General features: G+C 43.9%; 1 protein-coding gene across 1 annotated transcript in view; it reads right to left on the bottom strand.

Annotated features, from left to right (window-relative positions):
* The window catches only part of DISC1 (DISC1 scaffold protein), a 405,341-nt gene that overhangs the window by 317,798 nt on the left and 60,108 nt on the right, over positions 1–27,435 (bottom strand). The window contains 2 exon segments of the mRNA XM_030556889.1: positions 8,197–8,266; positions 9,541–10,583. Coding sequence (XP_030412749.1) covers positions 8,197–8,266; positions 9,541–10,583 — 1,113 coding nt within the window.

The following is a 27,435-nucleotide window of genomic DNA, read 5'->3' as shown; positions in this document are numbered from 1 at the left end:
AACGATTTTTGGGTCCAGCAGTTTTCACATGAGACATTATATGACACCTTTTAGATACATATAACAACAGTGCATTGGGGGTAGTGAGTGTGTCCAGCCTGACATGAGTTACAGTATTGACGGCCCTCTACTAGTTGGCACTGAGGGGCTCTTAGGGAAACACCCTTAACAGAAAAAAGTGGAACAACATGGCTGGACAGTCTTCTTTGGTGCACCAGCCAGTGAGAGAACCCACCACCTTATATTTTCAAGCCCTGTTAAATTATAAGTTAAAATAGCTGAAGGCTTCATAGGTTACTATGATCAAAAATACCTACCATACTATTTATGCTTGCAGAGGTAGGATAGACTCTGTCATGACATATGTTATATGTTCTCTACATTCAAGCTGGCACAACGGCTCTGTGAAGAATTGTTCTATTCCATTATACCACCTGCTTTGGAGAATCCAGACTCTCAACAGAACCTAGTTCTCCAGGGTAAGTCAGCATTTTCCACCAGTTCCAAGCAGGAAGTCTGTGTGTTCTCATTCCTGAATGGATGAGATTCAGTTATTTTTTAAACTATTTGTACATAGTTAATTTTGAAGTAACAACTGGCTACACAAGGATGTGGAGCTCAGCAACAGATTTGACCCTGAAACTTCATGTCAGACAGACTGCCCCTAGCATCTGGTGCTACTGAGGGCAATGAAAATTACTCCAGGAGCTCTTGGGAGCTAATAAAGGAAAATAAAAGGGTTTTAAAATGTTTAGACATGCAACTGTGCCAAACAAAAAAAGCCTATACTGCTACCCTTGCAAACCCAACTCCCATAGACACAAAAATGTGCTGCTTTTATTTTTTTCAGCAGCATGTTTAACCTTGGAGCTGTCAAGCGCCATCGTGAATAATGAGCCACGACAACACTCCAAGCGATCCATGGAGAACAGACCAATTTCTGCTATATGCTATGTAAGGCAAAATGCTGTTATCACATTCCCAGGGCATTATACCTGCTTGGAAAAAATACAGTAATGTGGCCATCAAGAGGAGATTGTAAGTAAATACAGAAACAAATGAGACATTTCATTATATTTAACCACACAGATTGTATAGCGGGTAATAAAAGGTGTAATAAATCCTGATATTTTACATTTTATATTTAAAATTAAACAGGGAGCAGGGGTGATTCATCTAACTGAATATGCATTTGACAAAAAAATACCACAGGGGGAAGTATCTGTGTTGGAAATACGTCTGTGTACAAGGGAAGGTACACTATGTAAAAAGGCTTGGCACTACTATATATGTAGCACTGTGCTAGAACCTTTATGTTTATTGAAAATGCTACTAAAAGATATTCAAATCTACTTTTTCAAATTTGTGGATAATTGTGGCTGCACAAACATCTATTAAAACCAAAGTGAGTTTCATGACTATACCATCATCTACTGTTTTGAACATTTAGGGTTTACTGTTAATTTCCACTTTCAAGTATCTTGACATTCACTAGAGTGAATCAAGGGCAAGCACTTTCCTTTTGTATCACCAGTAACAATATATGTTTATATAATACTTTTTTTGTCTGAGGCAACGGTAGTAGATAAGAACACAAAGGCGAATAGAGTGCTTTTGAATAGAAAAGTCATTTCACCTCCCAGCAGCATAGATCTCATTCAATTTACATTTTAATTTCCATAATTTGTCAAAAACTATAGTAATTAAAGGGGTGGAAAAGTAGAAAAGAGAGGAGGTGTCAAAAGCAAGATTTTGCAATTATTTGGTCCTTCAGTCTCATTTTAGCATCTTTTTCTATAAAATTCAATTAATTGTGCTTGTTTCCTCAAATAACTTCTGCTCATTTTTTAAATAAAGATTGACTTTTTTCTGTTCCATATACAATCACTGTATGTTTTCCTTGGCTGTCACTATACCATCTTATTTACAGAAGAAAAACTGCATGATTCTAAAGCTTAGAGTACAGACCCATAGTCCTAGGTGTTTAGAATTCCTCCTGTACTGTAGAGAATTTCCTACCATTGTATTCCTTTAAAAAAAAACAAAAACAAAAAAAAACCCTTCTTTGCAGGATGAGAGGAATTTTAAAGAGTGAGCACCATAAGTTTGAAAATCTGTTGTTTTAGCAATAGTCTATTACTGAAGCTGAAGAGGATTCAATAATCCTAAAAAGAATGGTAACATTTGCAGTTATGCAAACCATAACAATTATGGCAGTAATCAGATTTCATATTTCAGGGTATACGTTGATCACTTGCCTACTTCCTTCATTCTCTCTCTCTCTCACACACACACATACACACACACGCACACCCATATGGCATTGCACAACTGACTAACTGCACTACACCACAGTTTCCCCCGTCTTTGAAAATCCTCAGACTAAATGGACCAGCAGTGGTCTAACCCTATGTGGCAAATATTACAGGCTATTTAATACACTTGAATGGCAGTTCTGCTTTTGACTAGAAAAGTCACTACATGCACAAAGAAAACCCCAAAATTTCAAAGATATATTTTTATTAAAACATAGTATACTTTCAAAGCACTGTATGCATTGCTTCAGTTTTTCTCCCTTTCATATCTATATATATTTACATTTTTACATCACATTTCTAGTAATAGATGTTCAGTATCTTCATCCCTTTCTAACAATATGCATAAAAAAAACAGATTTCAGACATTTTAGATAGAAATTGGCACTAAATAAATCCGTCAGCTCTTTAATAAGTTTTAAAACTTAACTTTTCACCAGGTATGACTTTGCTAGTCTCAGTAGGATACAAAGTAGTTTCTAAAAGCAAAACTGAACCACCACCACCTCACAAGGAGAAAGAGAGGTCACAGTTCTAATTCTTCTTGCTGCACCATACATTCTCAATCAGAGTCTTTCCCTTGAGATGAGCAATGTGCATTTCACAAAGAAAAAACTAGAGAAATCAGCTCAGATGTTAGGAAAATGATAAAACGTACTCATAAAAATTGGCTGAATATTGCATCAGAAGAGGAACAAAGACCCACAAGAGAAAGTAGGTCAAGAACTCACAAGTTACGAAGTGCTAGAATTAAGTATACATAGGTATGCATTTTGTTATAGGGTAAAATTAAAAAAGAAAAAAAAGCACACCTAAGTGACTGAGGAGTAAGTTTCATTTTCAAAAGTAACTTAGGCACTGAAAAGCCTAAGCCTGATTGAAAGTCAATGAGATTTAGGTTCCTAAGTATCTAAGTCACTAAGTAACTTTTAAAATGGAATAGGAGCTCTGAGAATTTTACCCACAAAATTCAATTACATGATTACATAATTTTTCCACAGGGCCTTTCCCTCATTCATTGCACAGAATGGATAGTAAATGAGGCAATGTTATGCAGTGAAGGAAACAGTTGTCTGCAGAATCCCTGCCTCATTTGTAAGCCTCAATTGCAGCAGAAGTTGGAAAGTGGGTAATAAATTAAACAGGTAGAAATGGGGATTTTCTGCAGCTCATAGTTTAGTCAACTCTGGACTCAATTTCATCGGGACATAAAATAGTACTCTCTTTACCAAAGACCATCTCCCTCCCATTTCAAACCCTGAAAATGAAAAAAATATATATATATATTGACAAAATTACCTGACAATACCCAATGTTTATTACAGCAGAACAAAAGTTCAGCTATAATTAAGGTTCAGACCAGCTTTCTGTTTAAAGCTCAACTCTTCTAAGTGCTTTAAAACCTATGTGGTTACTCACTGCCTAGAAATTTGGTGTGCCTCGTGGAAGCACAGTGGTCTATTAGTGATATACATTTGGGGCTATTTGACCAAGGTTTTTTGAGATACAGCACTTGGGGGGGGGCAGCTTTTTTAAAAAAAAAAAAAATTGACAGATTCTGGCAACTTCTTTTTCCTCACAGATAGAGATCAAACCAGGGAGTCCAATGCTCAGGCACTACTCCAACAGCATGCATGGCCCTTTGGGGGAAATCAAATTAAACTGTTATTTCAAAATGTTTGTTTCTCCAGTTAGGCACATAACATACAGAGGTGAAAGTAAGCCTGTACGGGCAGGTACAGAGGACCAGTAAGAAAAGGAGATTGGCTGAGGGAGGGAGAAGCCTGCCCCCTGCATAAGAATAGATTAAACTCAGCTGTTCCCTGAGCCGTTCAGCCCCCGGGGTTAGGAGCAGTTTCTGGCATCCTTGTTAATTTCACTCACAGAAACTGGGGGGGAGGGTGTGTTTGACCGTGGCGGGGACAGTCCTTTTCAGCCCCTGGGATGAGGGGACCTCTCCAATACTAATATACACAAGAAATACAAGCATTTGGCTGCACAGCTTAAATCCAGAGCTAATAAAAGCAGGTGGAAGGGGAAAACTCACTGTCGCATTGGTTTCTCCTCTCCTCCTCCCACTCCTCCAGCCAGGCTGCAGACAAGGCTCTGCATTCCTTCCCCCCATCTCAGCAGGGGTTCTCCTCTAGGCTCTAGCTTGCAGTACGGAGACTGGCTGAGATGCCTGCTGCTGCTGCCTGCATAAGTACAGTTTACACTCAGCTGTTCCCTGCACAGTTCAGCCTCCAGGGTTAGGAGCCGTTTCTGGCATCCTTGTTAATTTCACTCCCAGTTGTTGTTGCATGTGTGTGACCATGGCAGGGGCAGTTCTTTTCTGCTCCCGGGATGAGGGGATCTCCTAAACACCATCAAAATCAGGAACCATTTACAAGTTCAAATCTATCCCATTCCCTCCCCAGCAGAGGATCACGGTTGTGATGTCCCAACTGCTAGCAGATCCTCTTTGAAATGTTACTGAACTGTGCAGGGAACAGCTGAGTTTAAACTGTTCTTATGCAGGAGGCAGGCTTCTCCCTCCCTCAGCCAGTCTCCCTGCTCTAAGCTAGAGAGAAACCCCTGCAGCTGCTGAGTGCCAGGCAGGGAGAAAGCACAGAGCCTAGGGCAGCCTGGCTGGAGGAGGAGAGAAGACACGGAGAAAAACGTGACAGTGAGTTCTCACTTTTTCAGGCTTATTCCAATAGTAAAGTTTTATTACAGGCAATACTGGTAGTAGTAATAGTAACTTTATTTTCTCTATCTATGTCATGCAATGGGAGGGGGATCCATGAAGTACGTAGGAGAGGTGGGTTGCTTGCAGTTGGACCATATGGGTAAGAAATGTAAATTACTTTCACCTCTGCCCAAACCCCAGGGCTCCCAGCTGCCTTTGCAGCTGGTAGTTCTGGGGGTGATTTAAAGGGCCCAGGTCCTAGCTACAGCCAAATCCCCAAGCCCTTTAAATCCTCATTTAAAAGCCCCGGGATTTAAAGGCCCCACCTCTTCCGATAGAGGCCACGCCTCTTCCAGTTGAGGCCCCTCCTCCTGCGCAGGACTCTGTAATACCGGTAAGTCCTTTAAGTTACTTTCATCCCAATAAAGTATTACACTGAGCATGTATGGACAGAGAAGTTATCAGGACTGTTAGCCTTCAAAGTTTCACACCAGCTGGATACTGAAAGAGATAAGCAATAGTCCTTGGAAGGAACCTGACCCAGTCAGTGTCAGTCTGAGTCCCACTCTGGGCAGAATGTTGAAAAAGGCCAGATGCCATATTGCTAAAATCTGCTTCTGTCAGAGGTTGGGGTTTTGTTTTGTTTTGAGGGGGAAGGATTGAATCAAAGTATTTTTGTAAAAGAAATTAGACATGAACGCTTGCTGGCAGAGAAAGAGTGAAGGGCAACAGGGGGGAAAGGGAGTTGAGGCTTCATCAAGGGGAGGGGGATAAATGGGGATGGATGGTAGGGGATGGACATAGGGAAACTGATATGGGAGTGAGTAGCAGGGAATGGGCCTGTCTCCTTATTCCCCATGACAGCTGGAATCTTGGGGGTGGGAGTTGCCTCTCCAGGGGTGTCTGAGTCCCACTCTGCCCCCATATGTGCACCAGGATCTGCCCATAACATGTGCAGCCCTCCATTAAATTGCTGCTTATAATACATGTGTGTAGCAGCACAGAGCAGGAGACAGCAAGAAGCAACTTCTTACATGTTGATGGCTTCTGCAGTGCCAGCTAATGGCTGAATGGGATAGAAAAGGAAGCTGGAAATGTTATGAGAGGTGGGGAGGCTATATGTTGCAGGAAATGGTATGGCAGATGTGGTGGGGAACATGCAACAGGCACCAATCTTCTCTCACATGCTTAAAGCTAGTGGAACAACTTTGTAATTAAAATGTCATGGTTTGGGGGGACAGACGATGGATGAGATCTCTCTCACCAGCCCTGTTAGCAACTACAAATTAGAAACAGTTCAAAGCACGACCATTATCCCCATTCCACTATAACAAAATCTCCTGGAGGAGGGAGAAGCACTGAGGAATCACATAGCAACCATGTGCCTAATGCAAAGACCACTGGACTGGGACTGTTCCTAGCTCTGCCTCTGGCCTGCTGAGTGACCTTGGGCAAGTCACTTCAACTCTCTGTCTCTTGGTTTCCTATCCATAAAATGGGGATAATTATGTAAAGTTCCTTGAGATCTAGTGATGAGAAGCACTATAAAACAGCCAGATCTTTTAATTATAAACTAGATACAGTAGCATATCAGCTGCAACTCTAGGTGACAACTACAGCTGCCTTAACGACATCTAACATTGACCAACAAGCATGTCTCTTGGTTTAAAAAAAACACAGGAAATTAAATGGCAAAACACATAATTAGTGCAAAGTTAAGGTGGCCAGGTGAAAGCCCAAGCCCTTTCAGAACATCAAGTTCAACCAAACTCGAACTTCTGAAATCCAGATAATAGAGAGTTATGGTAAACACCCCCACAACTTTTACTCTGCCCTCTTTGACTAATGCCCCACAATGCCCATAACATGCACTCTCCCACTCTGCCTTTTCACTGTAATGGACAAGCATTACCTAAACATCCCCTACACTGAGCCTACTCCCCCAAGAGAATACCATACCTGTAAAATTAACAACCTGTTCATACCCTTTTACAGCCCCTTCACACTTGTGCACAGGATATCAACTTAACCTACACTTTGCCCTTTCTATCATTAAATCCACAGACTGTTTTAATATCCCAACTCACTACTGACAATATCCATGGCATGAAGCCCCAGTGCCCTGCTAATGACCCAACCTACACAATTCTGTACTGAAACAATGCATGCTGGAGGCTCAAGGTACACAAGCAACTCTTTCCTTTGATAGCACACATAGGGGGACTCAGAATCAGATCTCCTCATATCACAAACACAGCTCTAACATGCCCAAACTAATCCCCAGATCTCATATCACAATCACAGCTCTTCCAATTTATTCCTCCACCATTCAATGCAGCTGTGCCTTACCCAGTGAATGGAGCTGGAGTGATGCAGATAATTCCCAGTGGCTACTGGCAGCTTCACAGGGCAGAGTTAAGCATTTATTTTAACTCTATTTCCTGATTTTCAAAATTCTGAGTTTTGCTGAACTCTGTGTTCTGGAAGGGCATAAGCTAGCACTGGGTAACCTGTGTTAAAGTTTTTTCATTTAATTACACATTCCCACATACTCAGATGTATATACAACACATTATACAATATTTATAAAGCACTTAATTTGACAAACATTTATTAATATAGAGTATTCACTAGCAGCTGTATCTTCTCATAGACAATAACCATGCATACCGCAATCTTAGATTGTTTTACTTGAGATTATTTGATTCAATTTGGTGGCTATTCAGCTTGTCCTTCAAGTTGGCACAATTCACATTTATAAGAGCTGGTGTTGCAACTTGTGTTCTAAAATTGCTGACCTCACTTCTTCTATTTATGGTCTCCACTGTACTGTGGTGACTAACTGTGGTGAACATTAAATTATGCTTCATCAGCAATCAGTACCCTCCTTGCCCCATTTAAGTCTTTCACTCATTTTTGTATTTTTAAGTCATGCTGTTTAAAGGTATCTGATCCAGATGGTGAATACTTGCCTTGCGAGGGGGCTCAATATAATAAACTGTTGCATTGTTTCTTGTGCTACCTGCTGCTGACCTACTTCTTTTTTTAATTTCTATACTTCATTGTACTGCATAATAAATAATACAACCACATGCTCACTGAACTTTTGTCACCATTACCCAATCACAGTAGTGTAGCAATTGTAAAACAAAATTAAAAAGGGAAAGAAAACAGTCTGAAACTGGTATGAAAACAATAATGAAAAAGTCTCACCTTTATCATAGTCATCTTCCTCTATTGCTTTTTCTTGAAGCCTCTGAAGACTTAACATTAAGGATTTTATCTGTATCAATACAAAAACGTAAGTTTAACTACAACAATGGGTACTTGCGAGTGGGTTTGGATGCTTTTTTTTTCCTCCCCTACAACAGAAGTCTGCTTGGGTCTAATTTTTAAGCCCAACCTGGACCCAAACTAGACCAAAGTCCACCTGACCCCAGGAAGGTTGAGTTGTTTTGTAGAGTAACATTGACCTTTTCCCCTGAACCTGAGCCAGTGCTGCCACTGCCTAGTTCCTGTGTGGTCAGTGCAGCAGCATCCACTTTTCCCCATTCCGAATGGCCACCACCCCTTGTATGGTCTGCACAGAGGTGCTGCGACAACTTTGCTCAGTCGCTGCACAGTGCACACAGCGCAGCAAGGTGGCGACGGCCAGCAGGAGCAGGATACACAACTGCTGAAGCACCATCCCTACAAGCAGAAGGAGACCTGACCTGACCCCGAAAGATTCGAGTTGTCTTCCGACCCAACCCTGACGTTTTGATTAAGCTTAATATCATTTTACACTTACAGGCACTTATCCTAAATGAATATAGCCACACAGTTGTTCCACACCTGAAACCAAAGTAATTGTTCTTAGTGAGCACATACGAAAGCTGCAAAAGCAGCATTATTGTGAACCTGATTTCTGGCCATCTTCAGTCCCACACTTAATCCACAGTACAAAAATTAATCTAGCAGGAAGTTGTGAGACTAGGTCAGGCAATGTATGTATTCAAGTGAGTTGACCATACCACTTGACTTGTAAGCCTTGTTCCAAAAATGCCCTTCAGGGTGCTACATAGGGAAGACCTGCAGAGCAATGGCTACATGGATCTAGTTTCTTCAAAACTGGGACAACAATAACCCCTGTGTGGGCCTCTGGTTTCAACTGCACAACCAATGCCAGAATTTGGCCCCTCACACACTAATACCAGTCACTTCATCCATCAACAAAATACAGCCACTTCTGGGAGGAAGTGTCAGCTGTTTAATACAGAAACACCACAGCTTATTACGAAAGGAAATTAAGATTACTGTAGTCTGCTGAAATTGTGATTTTAACCATTACAAGAAAGATTAAAATTGGTTATTTTAAGAAGGAAATTGGGAAAAAGAAACAGAGTAGAGGTTCTCTCTCATTTCTAACCATGCACTATGCTGCTGTAAATCCATATAAATAAATGCCTCAAAGCCACAAAAGCCAGACATTTCCTGTCTTCTGCAACAGCCCAGTGATTGATTTGTCTAAAAATCCACAGCACCAAATGAACATGAACAAACAGTGTGATTACCAACCTTTAATGTAGTACGGTTCCCAACCAAGCAGTCCAATAGCACCGGTTCATATTTCCTCATCAGGGTGTCCCAGTTGTGATCACTAACAGTAAAGCTACTTTCATAGCCTGATGTAACAGAAGAACCAGCAGATGCTGCATCTGAGGAATCTGTGGAACATGAAAATGCTGCATCTGTATCCAAAAGAGATACCATCTCACAATCCTGCAATTTATCTTTCACTATGGTCTCTCTTGCACACTGATAATCCTCACCATGCCTACAGATGCAAGATGAAGCCCCTACGTCTTTATGTGAACTTCTTAGTCTCTCCTCTGGTTCATGTAAATTAACATTTTCTATTTGTCCTGTTGCATTTGTTTCCAGAGTGTGTTCCGTTGCCCTGTCATCTGACTGGCCTTCAGTGTCACTTTTTTCAAAACTTGAGTTCAGTGAGAGCTGTATGAAGCTGAAACTTGAATTAAAGCTATCCCAAGTACTGGACGAGTAAGTAGTGACTTCTTTGTTGTTATATAGACAGTTATTATTCACTTCCTTCTGATCCAAAGTGTACATTTTCTTTGGCTCCCTTACTCTAGCCCCGTGGATTGTCTCCCACGTAGTTGCTAGTAGATTAGTCTGCCATGTATTTGAACTGCACACAGGTGAGAAGTCTCTTTTACATGTGGCAGCTGCAGGACAAACTGGCAGAATTACATTTTCTGACGGCTGAATCCTGAGATCTGACAGATTTCTGAGGCTTCCTGTCATATTTCCAGCCGTGGTTGATGTTGTTACCACAGTGGTGGTAACTATGGTACTGTTTACAGATGAATTACAATGTAAGAACTCAAAGTCATTTTTGCATAGTCTGTGCAGAGAGCAGTTCTTGAAGTCTTTACAATGCTTTCTGCCATGTTCAAGCCCCTTTGGATTGAATGGCTTGCAGTGAGCAGGAGGCTGAAACTCTATCTGTTGCGGAGCTTGTGGTCTCATGTATCCTGGTCTCTTTGCCAACTTCTTTTTATGATAAGAGACAGGAGGCAGTGAATGATCCTGACCATCTGAAAAAATAAAGAAAATGTCTTTAAAATGTTTGTGTGATTTTTCTAGGCTTAAGATATTGTAGCATCTGAAAATAATTACCTCAGAACATTCAGACAGAACATGGATTCCTTTTTAAACACACAGAAATTGACAATACTGTAGAATAGGTATCTAAAGGGGGAAAGTGTGTTCTGTTATCATTCCGTTGGCCTAGCATCAGCTCTCTGATCTGGGATGATTTGCACATATATATGTCCGAACAGGCAACTGTGTGCTCAAAATACACATCCGCATGTCTTGTATAGCACTGAGCTCACTTTACAAAAGAACATAAATCTGAATATGGAAAATAAATAAATGCAAAATTGCTGTGCAACTTACATACACCTTTTGCTCCCACTCAGCTACTTAAGTTCATGTGCATATTTTACCAGTATAATTTGGACATCTATTTTTTTAATTTTCTCTCTAAAAATTCAAGCAGATATTATTGTGACATTGCAGTCCATAATGTTTTATGGAAATATGCTTATGAGTATGAATATGATGCAACTGGAATATGCTTTATGCAAAAGGTCTCCTATAAGGTATCATTACAAAGGTTATAACCTACTGAATATATTCCTCCTATTTGTATGCATGTATTATTCTTGTATCTGAAGCTAGAAATATGAAGTATAACTCTGAGGTCCTATTGTAATTATGCAAAGTATGGGCCATTAATGGTAATTTAGAATCTTGATGCCTCCCATTGACTGGACAATTGGTTGTAGATGGTTTATTTACCGGCAAGCCTTCCTGCATGTGTGAGAGCCAGCCCGTGGGTAATGAAGAATGAGGTCTCACAGGACATGTGACCATGTCACATGATACTGGAATCCATCTTAAATCTGCTACTTTTCCATTTAGAAAGAGGGGTGGGGAGAGACAAAAGATTCCTGCCTTGTGCCAAAGCTATAAAAAGGGGGTGGAGCAGAACAAAGGGGACTTCCAGTCATGAGAAAACTCCTAGTTTCCACCTAAGATGTCTGCTAACAAGGACTATACCAGGGGAAAGGATTGGGCCCAACTAGGAAGGAGTCTAGTCTGTGAAAGAAGCTTATTGGAACATTGCTGAGGGTGAGATTTTACCTGTAAACCGTTTCTTAATGTATTTTGCCAGAGGTGGCCAACCTGTGGCTCTGGAGTCACATGCAGCTCTTCAGAAGTTAATATGCGACTCCTTGTATAGGCACCGACTCCAGGGCTAGAGCTATAGGCACCAACTTTCCAATATGCCAGTAGGTGCTCACTGCTCAACTCCTGACCCGGCCACAGGCCCTGCCTCCACTCCATCCCTTCCCACCCCCTTCCTTGAGCTGCCGTGCCCTCCCTCCTCCCCCAAGAGCCTCTTACACTCCAAGAAACAGCTGATCAGGAGCTGCGGGGAGGGAGAGGGAGGTGCTGATATGTGGGGCTGCCAGTAGGTGGGATGCGCTGGGAGCGGAGGGAGCTGATGTGGGGCTGCTGACTTATTACTGTGGCTCTTTGGCAATGTACATTGGAAAATTCTGGCTCCTTCTCAGGTTCAGGTTGGCCACCCCTGTATTAGGCTCAGACTTGCATGTTTTTGCTTTATTTTGCTTGGTAACTTACTTTGTTCTGTCTGTTATTACTTGAAACCACTTAAATCCTACTTTTTATACTTAATAAAATCACTTTTATTTATTAATTAACCCAGAGTAAGTGATTAATACCTGGGGGAGCAAACAGCTATGCATCTCTCTCCATCCGTGTTACAGAGGGCGGACAATTTATAAGTTTGCCCTGTATAAGCTTTATACAGAGTAAAACTGTTTTATTTGGGGTTTGGATCCCATTGGGAACTGGGTGTCTGGAGATAACGTGAAAACAGCTCTGCAGGTAACCTAAGTCTGCAGCTTTGGGGGCATGGACCAGATGTGGGTCTGTGTTGCAGCAAGCTAGTGCATCTGGCTCAACAAGGCAGGGTTCTGGAGTCCCAAGCTGGCAGGGAAAATGGGCTCAGACGTAATTCCAGCACATCAGGTGGCAGTCCCAAGGGAGTCTCTGTGACCAAACCCATCACAATTATTACACTGTGGCATGTGTAAATGTTATTCTAAAGTGAAAAAATCCTAAAGTACAACTTTATTTATAGCTAAAAACGTAGACAATATTGCATGTACCAAAAATATCAAATCAAGTACTTTCCATAATAATAATAATAATTAATAATAAAGGCACAAAGACTAATTTTGGAAGACAGATGGTCCTCCACACAGTGCTCAACTGCCATATTGTGTCATTAAGATTATTACTGCAATAGATCATTAAGAAGAGATCCCCACAGTTCAGTGGCACACAGAGTTGAGTTCTAAACCATCTGAGACACAGGCACAAATCAAAAAGGGAAAACAAAATAATTCTGTTCTCAAATCAGTAAGTTTCTGCAAGGAAATTATGCAAATATAAAATGGTCATACTAAAAATGAATGAAGTTTAGAATCTACTTAATAATTTTGCTTCATTTTTCTTTGCATCCTTAACCTATAAATAGCTTTTCATTTTTAAAAAAAAAATCAGGTGCACTAAAGTAGAAAAGAATTTACCATTTGGGGTCTACATATTTTTTTAGATTTTGTGTGTATTCAGTGCTTGTGAGAGGTACAAAAATCATACACAGAACAAGTAGTGGCAATGAACGCTTCCCATCCACTATTTCATTATGTGCTATAACTATAGACTGAAATGGCCTCTCTTCTAGCATACCTTTTCAAAAAGCTCTGTTTGTTGCTTGGTTATGGCTTGGGACACAGCACAGCATCAATCTATGTTCCTGGGCAAAAATACACTGATTAACACTGACACCTGACCTTCTCAGATCACAAGAGCCACTAGAATAAGATGAGCTTTGGCTCTGATTTCTCTTAAGATGCTGAAGATTTCAGATAAAGGATATTTTGGACAGTTTAACAATATAAATAAGAGAGACCATTCACATCTTAATATAGAGTGTGACGTTCTATACCTTGGGAGAGTGTTCTGTAACCCCCATAATCCTCATTTTTATATAATGGTGATCTTACCTATAAAGCATGCCTTGTAAGGTATCAAGAGAAAGGTTATGATCTGCTGAAAGTCATTTCTCTATCCATATATGTATATCATTAATGCATATGAAGTTATGAGAATTGTGCTCTATGGTTGTCACTAAAACATGCTGTAAATTGGGCAATCAGCTAGATATTAGCTCCCCAGAGGCAACAGCAAGGGAAGTAACCAACACCTGGGCGGGGTGTCAAACAACCCAATAACCACCATTGTGCAGCAAGGGAGCTACAATTCAATGACTCACTTGCATGAGGCCACACCAAGGGAATTGCTCAGCCTTGCCTGGAGACTCAGCAATGCCCCCAGACATGCCTGGACTTCTGTTCCCCAAGCACATGGGACTGAGGTTATAAAATAGAACACAGAGGGCACGTGCTGGGTCTTTCTCCTCCACTCATCTATGCTGCAAGCAACAAGGACATTCTGAAGACTCCAAATGAGGGGATTGGCCCAGATTTCAAGGGTGAAATCTGTGTACTATGAACTGCAATATCCAGTGGGGTAAGAAAAACTGCTTAATCTAGATGTTGTGCAGTCTACTAGGGTTAAGAGTTTAGACTGTGTGCTTATATTTTATTTTCTTTCGGTAACTAACTCTGACTTTTTGCCTACGTCACTTAAAATCTATCTTTTGTAGTCATTCAATTTGTTTTACTGTTTATCTTTACCAGTGAGTTTGTATGAAGTATGCTGCAAAATTGCTCAGGTTCTCAAAGGCTGGTGTACATCCACTTTCAGTTGGTGAAGTGGTGAACCAATGAATAAAGGTAGAGTGCCCATCTTGAGCAGTGCAATTCGGTATATTCCTGAGGTACAGTTCTGGGATCGGGGGGGTGGGGGGGGGAATTCGGCTGATGCCTTTCTTTGTATGATTCGTGAGTGGCTCTGGGAACATTCATGTAATCTAGCTGGGTGTGGGGCTCCACATGCGGTTGTGCTAAGCGATAATACCTGGAGGGGCTTGCTGCTGATCACTAGCAAGGCCTTGTGAGAGAGAACCTAGGCTGGAGAGGGTTAGGGGACACAGCGGTCCGATGGTGCCAGGCTGAACCCCAGGGATTCCATCACATTGAGTATTGGCTGTTTGGATCTAATCACAATCATGTACATTTCTGTAACCTAACTTATTGTAATAGATTTGCATACAAACCATACAGCAAACTTCACCAAACTCCAACCGAAATCTCACATGCACTTTGCTAGAACACTAATAATTATAAATACATAAATATGATCAATAAAGCATGAAAGGTATAATAGCTAAAGGTTTCTGGTAGACTTTTCCAAGAGCTTATTCTAGCTTCTAACTGTCCTTCCTGAAATAGTTTAGTTGAAGATCATTTTAATCATTCTGCACACTCTAAAAGGTAAGTATCTTATCATGGGATTGTTGTTCAAGTCCATATTTCATCTCAGAATACTATAAATTAGATTAACTCAATTTTAGTCATTTCTACATTTTCCTTTGCCCAGTAGAAAGAATCATAGACATTAGCAATGAAAAAGGCAACATGTCATGCAGTGAATCACTTCGCCTATTTAGGAAATAGTGAGATGTTCTATTTGCTGTCATCTAGCAAAAAAATGATAACCCAGTGAAATCTGCTCTGGAAGTAAGACGACAAACTAGTAATGAAGAAAGGCTCTTTGGAATTTAGGAAAAGTTTTCTATTTTAAACATTTGATATGGAGATTAATGGACAGTAAAAATCTGTCTCTAGCAAGATAATCCACAATCCAGGAAAAGGTCAGTCAATTCTAAAACTAATTATTTCCTTTAGAAAAAGAGATAAGAAGCCCAAATGTTATCTCTGGGCAAACTGTATTGAAAGTCTGGAAGAAAATATTTTTCACAATAGTTTGTAACAGATTATTCCAAAGTCTGGGAATAGGCTGTGTCTCTACAAAAAGAGTTTAACTGGTTTAACTAAAACCAATTTAAAAATGATGTAATTAAACCAGTACAAACCCCAAATGTAGACACTTAAATCTGTTTAAATTTTTGACTGAAGCTAAACTAATATAAAGCAAGGTTTAAATGGAGTTAAGTGTGTCAACATTAAGGATTTGTATCAATTTAACTAGATCAAATTTCTAAATCTATTTTAGTTAAACAATTTCCTAATATAGACAAGACATCTGTTGAAGAGGAAAATCAGCTATAAATACAGATCTGCAGATAAAGCTCACACTACAAGTTTAAGAGTTAGGCCTGGTCTACACAACAAAGTCAGGTCAACATACACTGCCTTGAGTCAACCTCATTGTGCATGTGTCTAAACTTAAATATATCTCCCACTGAGGCCTTGGCTATACTTGCGAGTTACAGCACAATAAAGGAGCCCTGGGGACACTGGCTCACTACCCGTCCACACTGGAAAGGCACGTAGAGCGCTCTGACTCCGCAGCTATAGAACTGCTGGTACTCCACCTTGGTGAGTGGAATAACGTTTGCCTGTGCTAGCCACTCTGGTCTTCACTTTGAACTCTACTGCCCTGCCCTCAGATGACCAACCGTCAGACCTGACCTTTAAATTCTCTGGGAATTTTGAAAAATCCCTTCCTGTTTGCTCAGCCAGATGCGAAGTGCTCTCAGCGAATCTTTCCAGGTGACCATGCCTCCACGCGCCAGGCAAGCCCCAGTACAGAGCAATGACGAGGTGCTGGACCTCATCAGTGTTTGGGGGGAGGAAGCTGTCCAGTCGCAGCTACGCTCCAGCCATAGGAATTACGATACCTTCGGGCAGATTCAAGGGACATGATGGAAAGGGGCCATGACCAGGACACACTGCAGTGCAGGATTAAAGTGAAGGAGCTGCGGAATGCCCTCCACAAAGCCCGTGAGGAAAACTGCCGCTCTGGTGCTGCCCCCATGACCTGCCATTTCTACAAAGAGCTGGACATGATATTTGGGAGCAACCCCACCTCCACTTCAGGGACCACAATGGACACTTCAGAGCCCACTGCAACAAGGCAGGACAAGGAGCAAAGCAGGAGCAAGGGTGTGAGGCAGAGGAAGACACCTCAGAATCCTTAGATGCATGCAGCCAGGAGCTGTTCTCAAGCCAGAGGGAAGGTAGCTAGTCGCTGCGGCCAGTGCTTGGGGAAGGACAAACACCAGAGGAGGTTCCCGGTAAGTGGCTTTTATTTTGGGAAGGAAGTTAATCGGTGCGGGCTCTTGGGGTGAGGAGGGTTAGGGCTGCATGCATGCCTATAAGCGGAATAGGGCGTTGATGTGCTCTCTCACATCGCGGTAATCGGCCTCAGTGATCTCTTCAAAGGTCTCAGCCAGAACTAGGGCGATGCGCTTGCGCAGGTCTCCTGGGAGAGCTACTATGGTCCTTGTCCCAGCCAGGCTAACTTGTCCGTGCCACTGTGCCGTGAGGGGTGGGAGGACCACTGCTGCACACAGGCAAGCTGCATATGGGCCAGGACGGAAGCTGCATTGCAGAAGAAGACGACCTTCCCTTACTTCCCAGGTCACCCTCAGCAGCAAGATATCTTCCAGGACGAACTCCTGAGGAAAACATGGGGACAGTGTTCGGTATAGGGGGCCCCCTGCTGCTGTTGGCTCTCTCCAAGTCACAAAAACCCAGAGGACAGTACAGCCGTGAAACAATCAGTCACACTTGACCCTGTGCTTACTCAACATTTTGAGGCTCCCGTGGGTTGTGTCTCCTTGCTTTGGGATGGGCAAATTATGTTATTGTGTAGACTATGCTTGCCCTCCTTAAGTACAGGGGAATCATTGCTCTGTCTGGTGTGAATAATGCTGCCTCCATTAAGTGTTGCATTTTGCCTTTACCGATGCAACCCTGAGATCTCAGCTGTCCATGTTATCACCGGCTGAAAGACTCCAAAGAATCAGAAAGAGGCCACGTAGAAGCAAGGAAGACATGTTCATGAAGTAATGCAGCATTCAAGTAATGAAAATCAAAAAGTGCAGGAGTGGCAGAAGAGTGAAAGGAGGGTCCATCCGCAGAATGCGGATCACCGGCACCAAAGCATGGAGCGCCTGCTAAGCATCATAGAGCACCAAGTAGACTCGTTGCAATGCAGGCGGAGCACTCCCATGCCCACTCCCCCATGCCCCTTGTCCCAAAACTCTTTCCCTTGTGCCCCCATGTCACCTCTAACCCACTTTCCCCAACATCCGCATTCTTATTGCCACCAGCTGCCTCCAACACCTGTAGCTTCACCACCCAGCCACGAAAACTACAACCCTTACCCATTGCACTCAACCCATCACTATGCAGTATAGCCATCTTGAAGTGCAGCATTCGTTGTGCAGCACTCAAGACAAGACATATGCAAATCTGTGATTGCACTGTTCCCCACCCCCCTGGCCCTTTCTGTTTCCCAAGCAGTTGTGTGTCTTTTCAATAAATGAATTTTATTTTCAATAAATGGATTTTTTGGCTTGGAAAACATTCTTTATTATTGCATAAAGTAAAAGATACCTTAGCCCAGGGAAGAAAGAGGCACTTCAAGTCAGCGTAGCAAACACAGATTCCTACTAACACTGGAACCACTGCACTTTACTGGATGCATGTAGTGGAAATTTCCAGAGGCAGGTATAAATATGCAAGCAAAAATCAGGCTAGAGATAACTAGGTTAGTTCAATCAAGGAGGATGAGGCCCTCTTCTAGCAGTTGACGTGTGAACACCAAGGGAAGAGAAACTGCTGGTGTAGATACGTGGGCAGAGTTGGCATCGAGGTTTGTTGCATGGATTGGTTCCTGAGTTAGAGTGCTATGGTAGAGTTGCTATGTGTAGCTGCTGGTGATAATATGCTTTAGGTTGGCGGGTTGACTTCATCAGTGATCTACAACCCATCCTGGACAATGACCTCTCACTTTCACAGGCCTTGGGAGGTAGGCCAGTCCTCGTCCACAGACAACCCGCTAATCTGAAGCATATTCTCACCAGTAACTATACACTGTACCATAGCAACTCTCACTCAAAAACCAATCCATGCAACAAACCTTAATGCCAACTCTGCCCACGTATCTACACCAGTGACACCATCACAGGACATAACCAGATCAGCCACACCATCATCGGTTCATTCACCTGCACGTCCACCAATGTAATATATGCCATCATGTCCCAGCAATGCCCCTCTGCTATGTGCATCGGCCAAACTGGACAGTCCCTACGTAAAAGGATAAATGGACACAAGTCAGATATTAGGAATGGCAATATACAAAAACCTGTAGGAAAACACTTTAAATCTGCTATTGCGTGTCCAGGGAGATTGAAGGTAGCCATGCTACAGCAAAAAAACTTCAGGACCAGATTTCAAAGAGAAACTGCTGAACTTCAGTTCATCTGCAAATTTGACACCATCAGCTCAGGCTTAAACAAAGACTGTGAATGGCTTGCCAACTACAAAACCAGTTTCTCCTCCCTTGGTGTTCACACCTCAGCTACTAGAAGAGGGCCTCATCCTCCCTGATTGAACTAACCTCATTATCTCTAGCCTGATTCTTGCGTGCATTTCCACTACATGCATCTGACAAAGTGGGTATTCACTCATGAAAGCTCATGCGCCAATACATTTGTTACTCTGTAAGGTTTCACAGAACTCTTTGCCACTTTTACAGATCCAGACTAGTACAGCTACCCCTCTGATATTGGGCATTACTGGTGGCTTTCAGCCTCAAATTGCTCCCTCAAGGCATCCCTAATCCTTGCAGCCCGCGCTGGGCCCCTCTAATAGTCCTGCTCTCTGACTGTTCAAATTCAGCCTCCAAGTGTTGAGCCTCTGAGTTCCATGCCTGAATGAATCTTTCACCCTTCCCTTCACAAATGTTATGGAGGGTACAGCACACAGATATAGCTGAGGGGATGCTGTCATCGGCCAGGTCCAGCTTCCCATACAAAGAGCACCAGCGGGCCTTTAAATGGCCAAAAGCGCACTCCAGTCATTCTGCACCGGCTCAGCCTGTTGAACTGCTCCTTGCTGTTGTCAAGGCTCCCTGCATAGAGTTTCATGAGCCATGGCATTAAAGGGTAAGCAGGGTCTCCAAAGATCACAATGGGCATTTCGACTACCCCTACGGTGATATTCTGGTCTGGGAAAAAAGTCATGGCTTACAGCTTCCTGAACAGGCCAGTGTTCCAAAAGATGGGTGCATCATGCACCTTTCCAGGCCAGTCTGGAATGTCAATGAAATGCCCACGGTGATCCATAAGCGCCTGGAGAACCACAGAGAAATAGCCCTTCCAATTAACATACTCTGAGGCTAGGTGGGCTGGTACCAGAATTGGAATATGCATGCCATCTATCCAGGGCCGGCACCAGGGTTTTTGCTGCCCCAAGCAGTGGGGGAAAAAAAAAAGCCGCGATCAGCGGCAGTTCCACCGTGCCGCTTTCTTCTTCGGCAGCAATTCAGCGGCAGGTCCTTCCCTCTGAGAGGGATCAAGGGACCCGCCGCCGAATTGCCAAAGAGCTCGACGTTCCACCCCTTCCCCTTGGCCACCCCAAGCACCTGCTTGCTGAGCTGGTGCCTGGAGCCGGCCCTGCATCTATCGTGCCTCCGCAGTTAGGGAAACCCATTTGTGCAAGGCAAGCCATAATGTCATGCACGTTACCCAGAGTCACGGTTCTTCTGAGCAGGATGCAATTAATGGCCCTGTAAACTTGCATCCACATGATTCCAGCTGTCAACTTCCCTACTCCAGACTGGTTAGCAACCTATCAGTAGCTGTCTGGAGTTGCCAGCTTCCAGACTGCAATAGCCACCCACTTCTCCACCATCGGGGTAGTTCTCAGGGCTTGTCTACATCACAAAGTTGCAGCGCTGGTGAGGGGGTTACAGCGCTGCAACTTAGGAGGTGAACACATCTGCAGGGCATCACCAGCGCTGCAACTCCCTGTTTGCAGCGCTGGCCGTACTCCCGTTTTGTCTCGGGTGTAGAGGATCCAGCGCTGGTGATCCAGCGCTGGTAATCAAGTGTAGACACTTACCAGCGCTTTTCTTGACCTCCCTGGAATAAGCAGGTATCCCAGCATACCTGAGGATACCTCTCTGGTAATCAAGCAGGTCTCCTTCCCCGCGGTTTGCTCTCGCGTTCCCCGAACCCCCGTGCAAGCAGATCTCCTTCCCCGCGGTTTGCTCTCGCGTTCCCCGAACCCCCGTGCAAGCAGGTCTCCTTCCCCGCGGTGTGCTCTCACGTTCCCCGAACCCCCATGCAAGCAGGTCTCCTTCCTCGCGGTTTGCAGGGGGGTTCGGGGAACGCGAGAGAAAACCGCGGGGAAGGAGACCTGCTTGCGGGGAGGGGGTCCGGGGAACGCGAGAGCAAACCGCGGGGAAGGAGATCTGCTTGCAGGGGGGTTCGGGGAACACTGGAGCAACCCGGGGAAGGAGACCTGCTTCCCCGCGGTTTGCTCTCGCGTTCCCCGAACCCCCCTTGAAGCCACCCAACAGCGCTGCAGTGTGGCCACATCTAACACCACTTGCAGCGCTGGTTGCTGTAAGTGTGGCCACTTTGCAGCGCTGGCCCTATACAGCTGTACTAATACAGCTGTAACAACCAGCGCTGCAAAATTTTAGATGTAGACATATCCTCAGTCTCGTATTCTTGTGCCGCAGGGGAGGGGTGAGCTCCTCACACAGTCCCATGAAAGTGGCTTTTCTCATCCGAAAGATCTGCAGCCACTGCTGGTCATCCCAGACTTGCATGACAATGTGATCCCACCACTCAGTGCTTGTTTCCCAAGCCCAAAAGCAGCATTCCATGGTGGTGAGCATGTCCATGAATGCCACAAGCAAACTCATGTCATATGCATGACTCGATTCGATATCATCATTGGAGCTCTGTCACTTTGGATCATAAGGAATAACTCGACTGCCGAAGGTGATGCGTTGGCAAGACTTATCAGCATAAGCCTCAGCAGTTCAGGGACCATTCCTGCAGACTGAAAGGGAAGACAGAGTGCACAGTACAAAAATGTTGAACGATGGCGCCAAATGTGGACAGAAGCAAAGGGAATGCTGGGATGTGAACCGATGCATCACGGGGCATTGGGACAGGACCCAGAATGCCCTGCACCCCCTGCCCCCTTCCCACAAGCCACAGCGCCAGAATGGGAAGAGGTGTTCTGTGGGATAGCTGCCCATAATGCACCGCTCCCAATGCCGCTGCATGTGCCGCAAATGTGGCCACACCAGTGTGCTTGCAGCCATCAGTGTGAACAGACTGCAGTTCTTCCCCTACTGCGCTCTGCGAAGGCATGTTTAACTCACAGCACTCTACATCTGCAAGTGTAGCCATGCCCAGATAAAGAACTCTAGTATAGCACCTCCCTACAGCCCGTCCTCAACATTTCACATGACTGCATCCCTACTCCTACCACTCTACCCTGGGGACATTAAGAACAACCACAGCTTCACATATCATGACCCTGAGAGAGGCACAGTTGACATACGTTTAGGTAAAATGGACATGAATGTTCCTTCCCTTTCTTTAAGCTCTGTTCCATAAATTTGTTATGGTTTTATTGTATTTGCTTTGAACTTGCACAGAATTTTTAAAGTGTTTATTACTCAATAAAACTCTAGTGTTTGGAAAATAATTCATCTTTATTAGTTCCCAACATACGCTGTAGAATGACTGGCAGTACTGAAAACACCCACTTACTGATGATTGCACACTGACAACTCAGAGGATCAGTGACAAACACAATGTATCATAAATGTACAGCAACACCACAGAATTAATAGGTGCATTGTCTGTTACACCCATGCACCAAGCTCTCCACAATTCCTAACAGTCCCCCAAACTGCAGGGTCAGGTAGAGCACAGTATCCATAACACATTACTGTGGCTCAGAGTTGAACTGCTCTATCAAAGCCTGCCTGAACCATATAGTTCTGTGCTGAGCTTTTCTAATAGACTTTGTATTGGGCTGCTCAAACTAAGAAGACAGCTGCTCCACCTCTGCTCTCCACCCTGGTAGCAACTTTTCCCCCTTTGCCTTGCATTTATTATGTAGTGCTCACTGACATCCAATCTAGTGAGTAAGCAGCACCAAGTTCCCCTCCATCTACCAAAAGCACATTCAACTGTCCATTCTGTACCCAGTACGTCAGCAGTTGAATCTTTCCTTGGCGCTGTCCATGTAGCCGGTGTACGGCTTCATGAACCAGGATAGGCTGGGTCCCTCAGGATCACTACTGGCATTTCAACATTGCCAATAGTAAACCTCTAGTCAGGAAGGAAAGTCCATGCTTGTAGCTTTCGGAACAGTCTTGTGTTCTTAAATGAGAGAGTGTCAAGCACCTTCCCTGACCAGCCAACAGTGATGTCAGTGAAGTGTCCCCGCTGATCCACCAGTGCTTGCATAACCACTGATGTACTCTGTGGCAAGTTGGGTTGGTGCCAAAATACAGATATGCATGTCATATATTGCTCCACCACAATTTGGGAAGCCCACTAGTGAAAATCCATCCACTATGGGCTGCATGTTGCCTACAGTCACAGTCCTGCATAGCAGGAGACAATTAACAGCCATGTACACTTGCATGACAATGGCCCCTACAGTGGATGTTTTAACTGCCCACTGACCAGTAGCAATCTAGCATTGCAAGTTGCCACAGTGCAACCACCCGCAGCTCTTATTTTGGTGTCCCTGCACTGGAAAGCCATGGTGAACTTGACACAGAGACCCAGGAATAAAGCCTTGTGCATCTGAAATTTCTGCAGTCACTGCTCATAATCCCAGCCTGCATTACAATGCGATGCCACTAGGCAGTGCTCGTTTCTCAGGCCCAAATGGCACTCCATCATCTGAAATTGTTCCGTGAATGACATCAACGATCTTGAGTTGGTTCTCGCTATGTCCCACAGGAATCTGACCTCCAGGAAACTGTCATGTTCCCCACTGCTCTTCTTGCAGCTCTGCAGATACCAGAGGATTGTGAGTCCCCTGCTTGCAATGCTCATGACAATAGTACACAGCTGTGCAGGCTCCACATTTCTGTCTGAGATGGTGGACAGCAACAAGTTCTATGCAGGTTCATGGGATTTTCAAAATAGGCATGAAAATTATGGAATAGAGCGGGCCAGGGGGTGGAGAAAGCTGCATAATCGGCCCTTGACTCCGCCATCTTGATCTTCCTTGTGCAACTTGTTTCTGCCCCACCATGCATTGCCAACTTCCCAAAAGTCATTGCCCTGGACAGTGGCGAGTTGCAAACTATTATACGTCCTCCTGGGGCACCACACTACACCGAAACAAGCATTCCAGGAGAGTACACACAGTGCCGACACAAGGATCCAAGTATGCACGTGCACAAGCGATATACTAACTAGCAGCTTTATGCTGACGGAACTTGCGTTGGGAAAAGTATGTACCGTAAATGCCCTTAATGTTGGGTTGAGTTAGTCTCACAATTTAAGTTTCGTAAATACAAGTTTTGAAAACAGAAGCAATTTAAATGTTTGCATTCATTTTATTTAGTCTACTTTTAATTCCAATTATAAACAGTTTTAGGACTGGATTTAAACTTTCCCCTGGAAGAATATAATGCGAAGATTGTGCAACTGTTCTACTGTATAAGAATCAGAATGAGAAACTGAATAGACAAGAAAGTGAAGCTAACTAGTCTATTTCCAGTATCCAATCTGAATAAACTACAAAAAATAAACAAAACTGTATGTTGTTAATTTTATCTATATGCTTGTTAGAGGTGCTTGTCACCACACAAACAGTGGATTCACTCTCTCACAATACTATGGTGAGGTAGGAGAATATCCCCATTTCACATATGGGGCACTGACACAGAGAGAAATTAAGTGCTGCTCAGAGATCTCCCCAAATTGCAGTAGAGCAAAATCTAATGGAGTCTTGTCAGTTTTCACTGCTGCATACAGAACACTGTTAGCAGCACAGAAAACTAATTAGAAAAAGAAATTTCACTCTGGTGCTTCTTGGGGGTGGGGGTAGGGCAGAAATCGATGAGCAGTTGCCTAGGTAGGAACATGAGTAGGGTCCTACCAAATTCATAGTCCATTCTGGTCAATTTCACAGTCATAGGATTTAAAAAACCATAAATTTCATTATTTCAGCTATTTAAATCTCAAAGTCACAGTGTTGTAATTGTAGGGGTCCTGACCTAAAAGGAGTTGGGGGACGGGTGGGGGGGTTGCAAGATTGTTGTAGGGAGGATTGTGGTACTGCTACCTTTACTTCTGCACTGCTGCTTGCAGTGGTGCTGCCTTCAGAACCGAGCAGCTAACGAGTGGCAGCTGCTGGCCAGGAGCCCAGCTCCGAAGGTAGAGCTGCCACCAGCAGCAGCACAGAAGTCAAGATGGCATGGTATGTATGGTATGGTATTGCCACCCTTACTTCTGTGCTGCTGCCTTCAGAGCTGGGCCCTCAGTCAGCAGTCACCACTCTCTGGCTGCCCAGCTCTGAAGTCAGCGCAGAAGTAAGGGTGGCTATACCATGACTCCCCGCTAAAATAACCTTGTGACACACCCTCCCCTGCAACTCCCTTTTGGGTCAGAAACCCCAATTTGAGAAATGCTGGTCTGCCCCATGAAATCTGGGTATTATAGGGTAAAAGCACACAAAAGACCAGATTTCAGCAGGGGGGGACAACACCAGATTTCATAGTCCATGATGCGTTTTTCATAGCCATGAATTTGGTAGGGCCTAAACATGAGTAATTCACTAAGAGGGGAGCCAAAAAGAGACTAAAAGCAAATAGTGGGAACATACTGTCACAGAAGTCAGGAGTCTCTGGGAAGCAGAGAGATGGAGCGTAAGGATCCATTGGACTAGAAACCAGGCGTGCTGACCATGGGACTGCTGATGTTTCCACATTGCCACTTGGAGACCATGCAGAGACACCTTCAAGGAGCACTGTGGAGATTAGATGCCACGCGCAGTACTGCCTAAAAGGTCCAGAGCGATGCCAGAGCATGCCCACATGCTCAGGGTTTAACTGATCGCCATATTTGGGGTTGGGAAGGAATTTTCCTCAAGGGCAGATTGGCAGAGGCCCTGGAGGTTTTTCGCCTTCCTCTGCACCATGGGGCACGGGTCACTTGCTGGTGGATTCTCTGCAGCTTGAGGTCTTCAAACCACAATTTGAGGACTTCAATAACTCAGACATAGGTTAGGGGGTTGTTACAGGAGCGGATGGGTGAGATTCTGTGGCCTGCATTGTGCAGGAGGTTAGACTAGATGATCATAATGGTCCCTTCTGACCTTAACGTCTATGATAGCATCCTGTGGCCTTCTGATTGATCCATGTTCATTATTTAATCATGGAGGGTGGCACAGGAAGTTGTCTGCACAACCACACAAACTTCTGTCTGAGGTGACTCCAGATCTCACCTCACTTTCTAGTCTCCAGTATCTGACTCTAGCCTGGGTCTTGCCTCCTGATACCAGCCTGGTAACTAACTACCCAATTTCCAGTTTCCGACCCTTGCCTGACTCTGACCTTTTTGATCCTGGCTCTAGTGATTACTCTGATCCCTGCTCAATGGCTACTGCCTCGTGGCTGTCCTTGACTTGTGGACACTAGCCCAGCCATGACTGCTAGGCCAGACTGCCTATGCCTAGTCCCTTACACACACACACACACACACACACACACACACACCTTCTCCCAGCAGCCAGAAGGGATCAGGGGATGGCCTTCAAATTTACCAGACATCTACTAGCAAGAGGCTAATTCTAAAATGCAGAGACCTTGCTCAGCATCATCTCCTTGGAAACTGGGGGTACTGAAGGGGGCTAGTATCTCACCCGGACAATCCCACAGACACTGGAGTATCTTTCACTAGAAGACTTAGTTCTTGAAGTATGTTCCCTAAAACTCAGTTTTCTTCTGTAGTCATTAGGGGTTTCCTATGCATCCAGAGGCTTCCAACTCTGATGGCAATGCACCTATGGGAAAGGCCCCCTTAGTGCATTCCCTTTTGGCTAAGAATCTCAAGAAAGGAACACCCGTTGTTCCCTACCTTTACTTAGAGGGAGATGTTTTTCCTCCAACTCTACAGAACCATCTCTGCATGAAATGCCCAAACAATTTAAAACAAACGTTATAAGAAAACAAAATGTATTTGAGAGAAAATCCGAGTAAAACAAAACATAAAAAACCTATATACGTAACACAGCTAGAATAACTTGGCCAAGACTAATCAAGAGAAGTAAAAGCTGTGACATCATAGGGAATAAGACATATTTTGCATTTCTGGAGAGTGTCCTTCCCCATCTCCCTTTTTGTCCCAGATAGTAAAAAACTTTCAAGTGATGTTGACTGGTCAGAACACACAGGTGAATGAAAACCAGACACTGGAATGGATTTTAAGTGGCAGGCCATCTCACTTACCAGACATTTAAGTAGGTCCAGTACAGGTTAGAGGGCTCCCAAAATATAACCAAAAACCCAGGGTAGACCCCTTGACCCACTCAGAGGAATCAGCTCACTTCTGAATCCTCTAATTCCCCCCCGCCAGGTGCAGATGAGGAGGTAAGATAGCCTCAAGGGGAGACCTTGGTCTGCTATAAGGCCACCCCTTCTCCTTATAGCACAAGTTCCACCAGCAAAAACCCTGGGTCTCATTTATCTCTGGGAGCTTGCCCTTTAAGCCTCTCTCTAAACATGACACCAGCAGCAAGTTGTGACAAACTACACATTCCTACAGTATCTCTTAATATTAAAGATTGTATTCTTCTTTATGCCACCAATGTCTCCACAATGCTGCAAGAAAAGCAAAAACACACACCAGAA

This window comes from Gopherus evgoodei, chromosome 3, assembly GCF_007399415.2.
Source record: "Gopherus evgoodei ecotype Sinaloan lineage chromosome 3, rGopEvg1_v1.p, whole genome shotgun sequence".
Classification (NCBI taxonomy): domain Eukaryota; kingdom Metazoa; phylum Chordata; order Testudines; family Testudinidae; genus Gopherus; species Gopherus evgoodei.
Note: the sequence above shows the minus strand (reverse complement) of the source record. Positions and strands in the feature narration are given on the sequence as shown.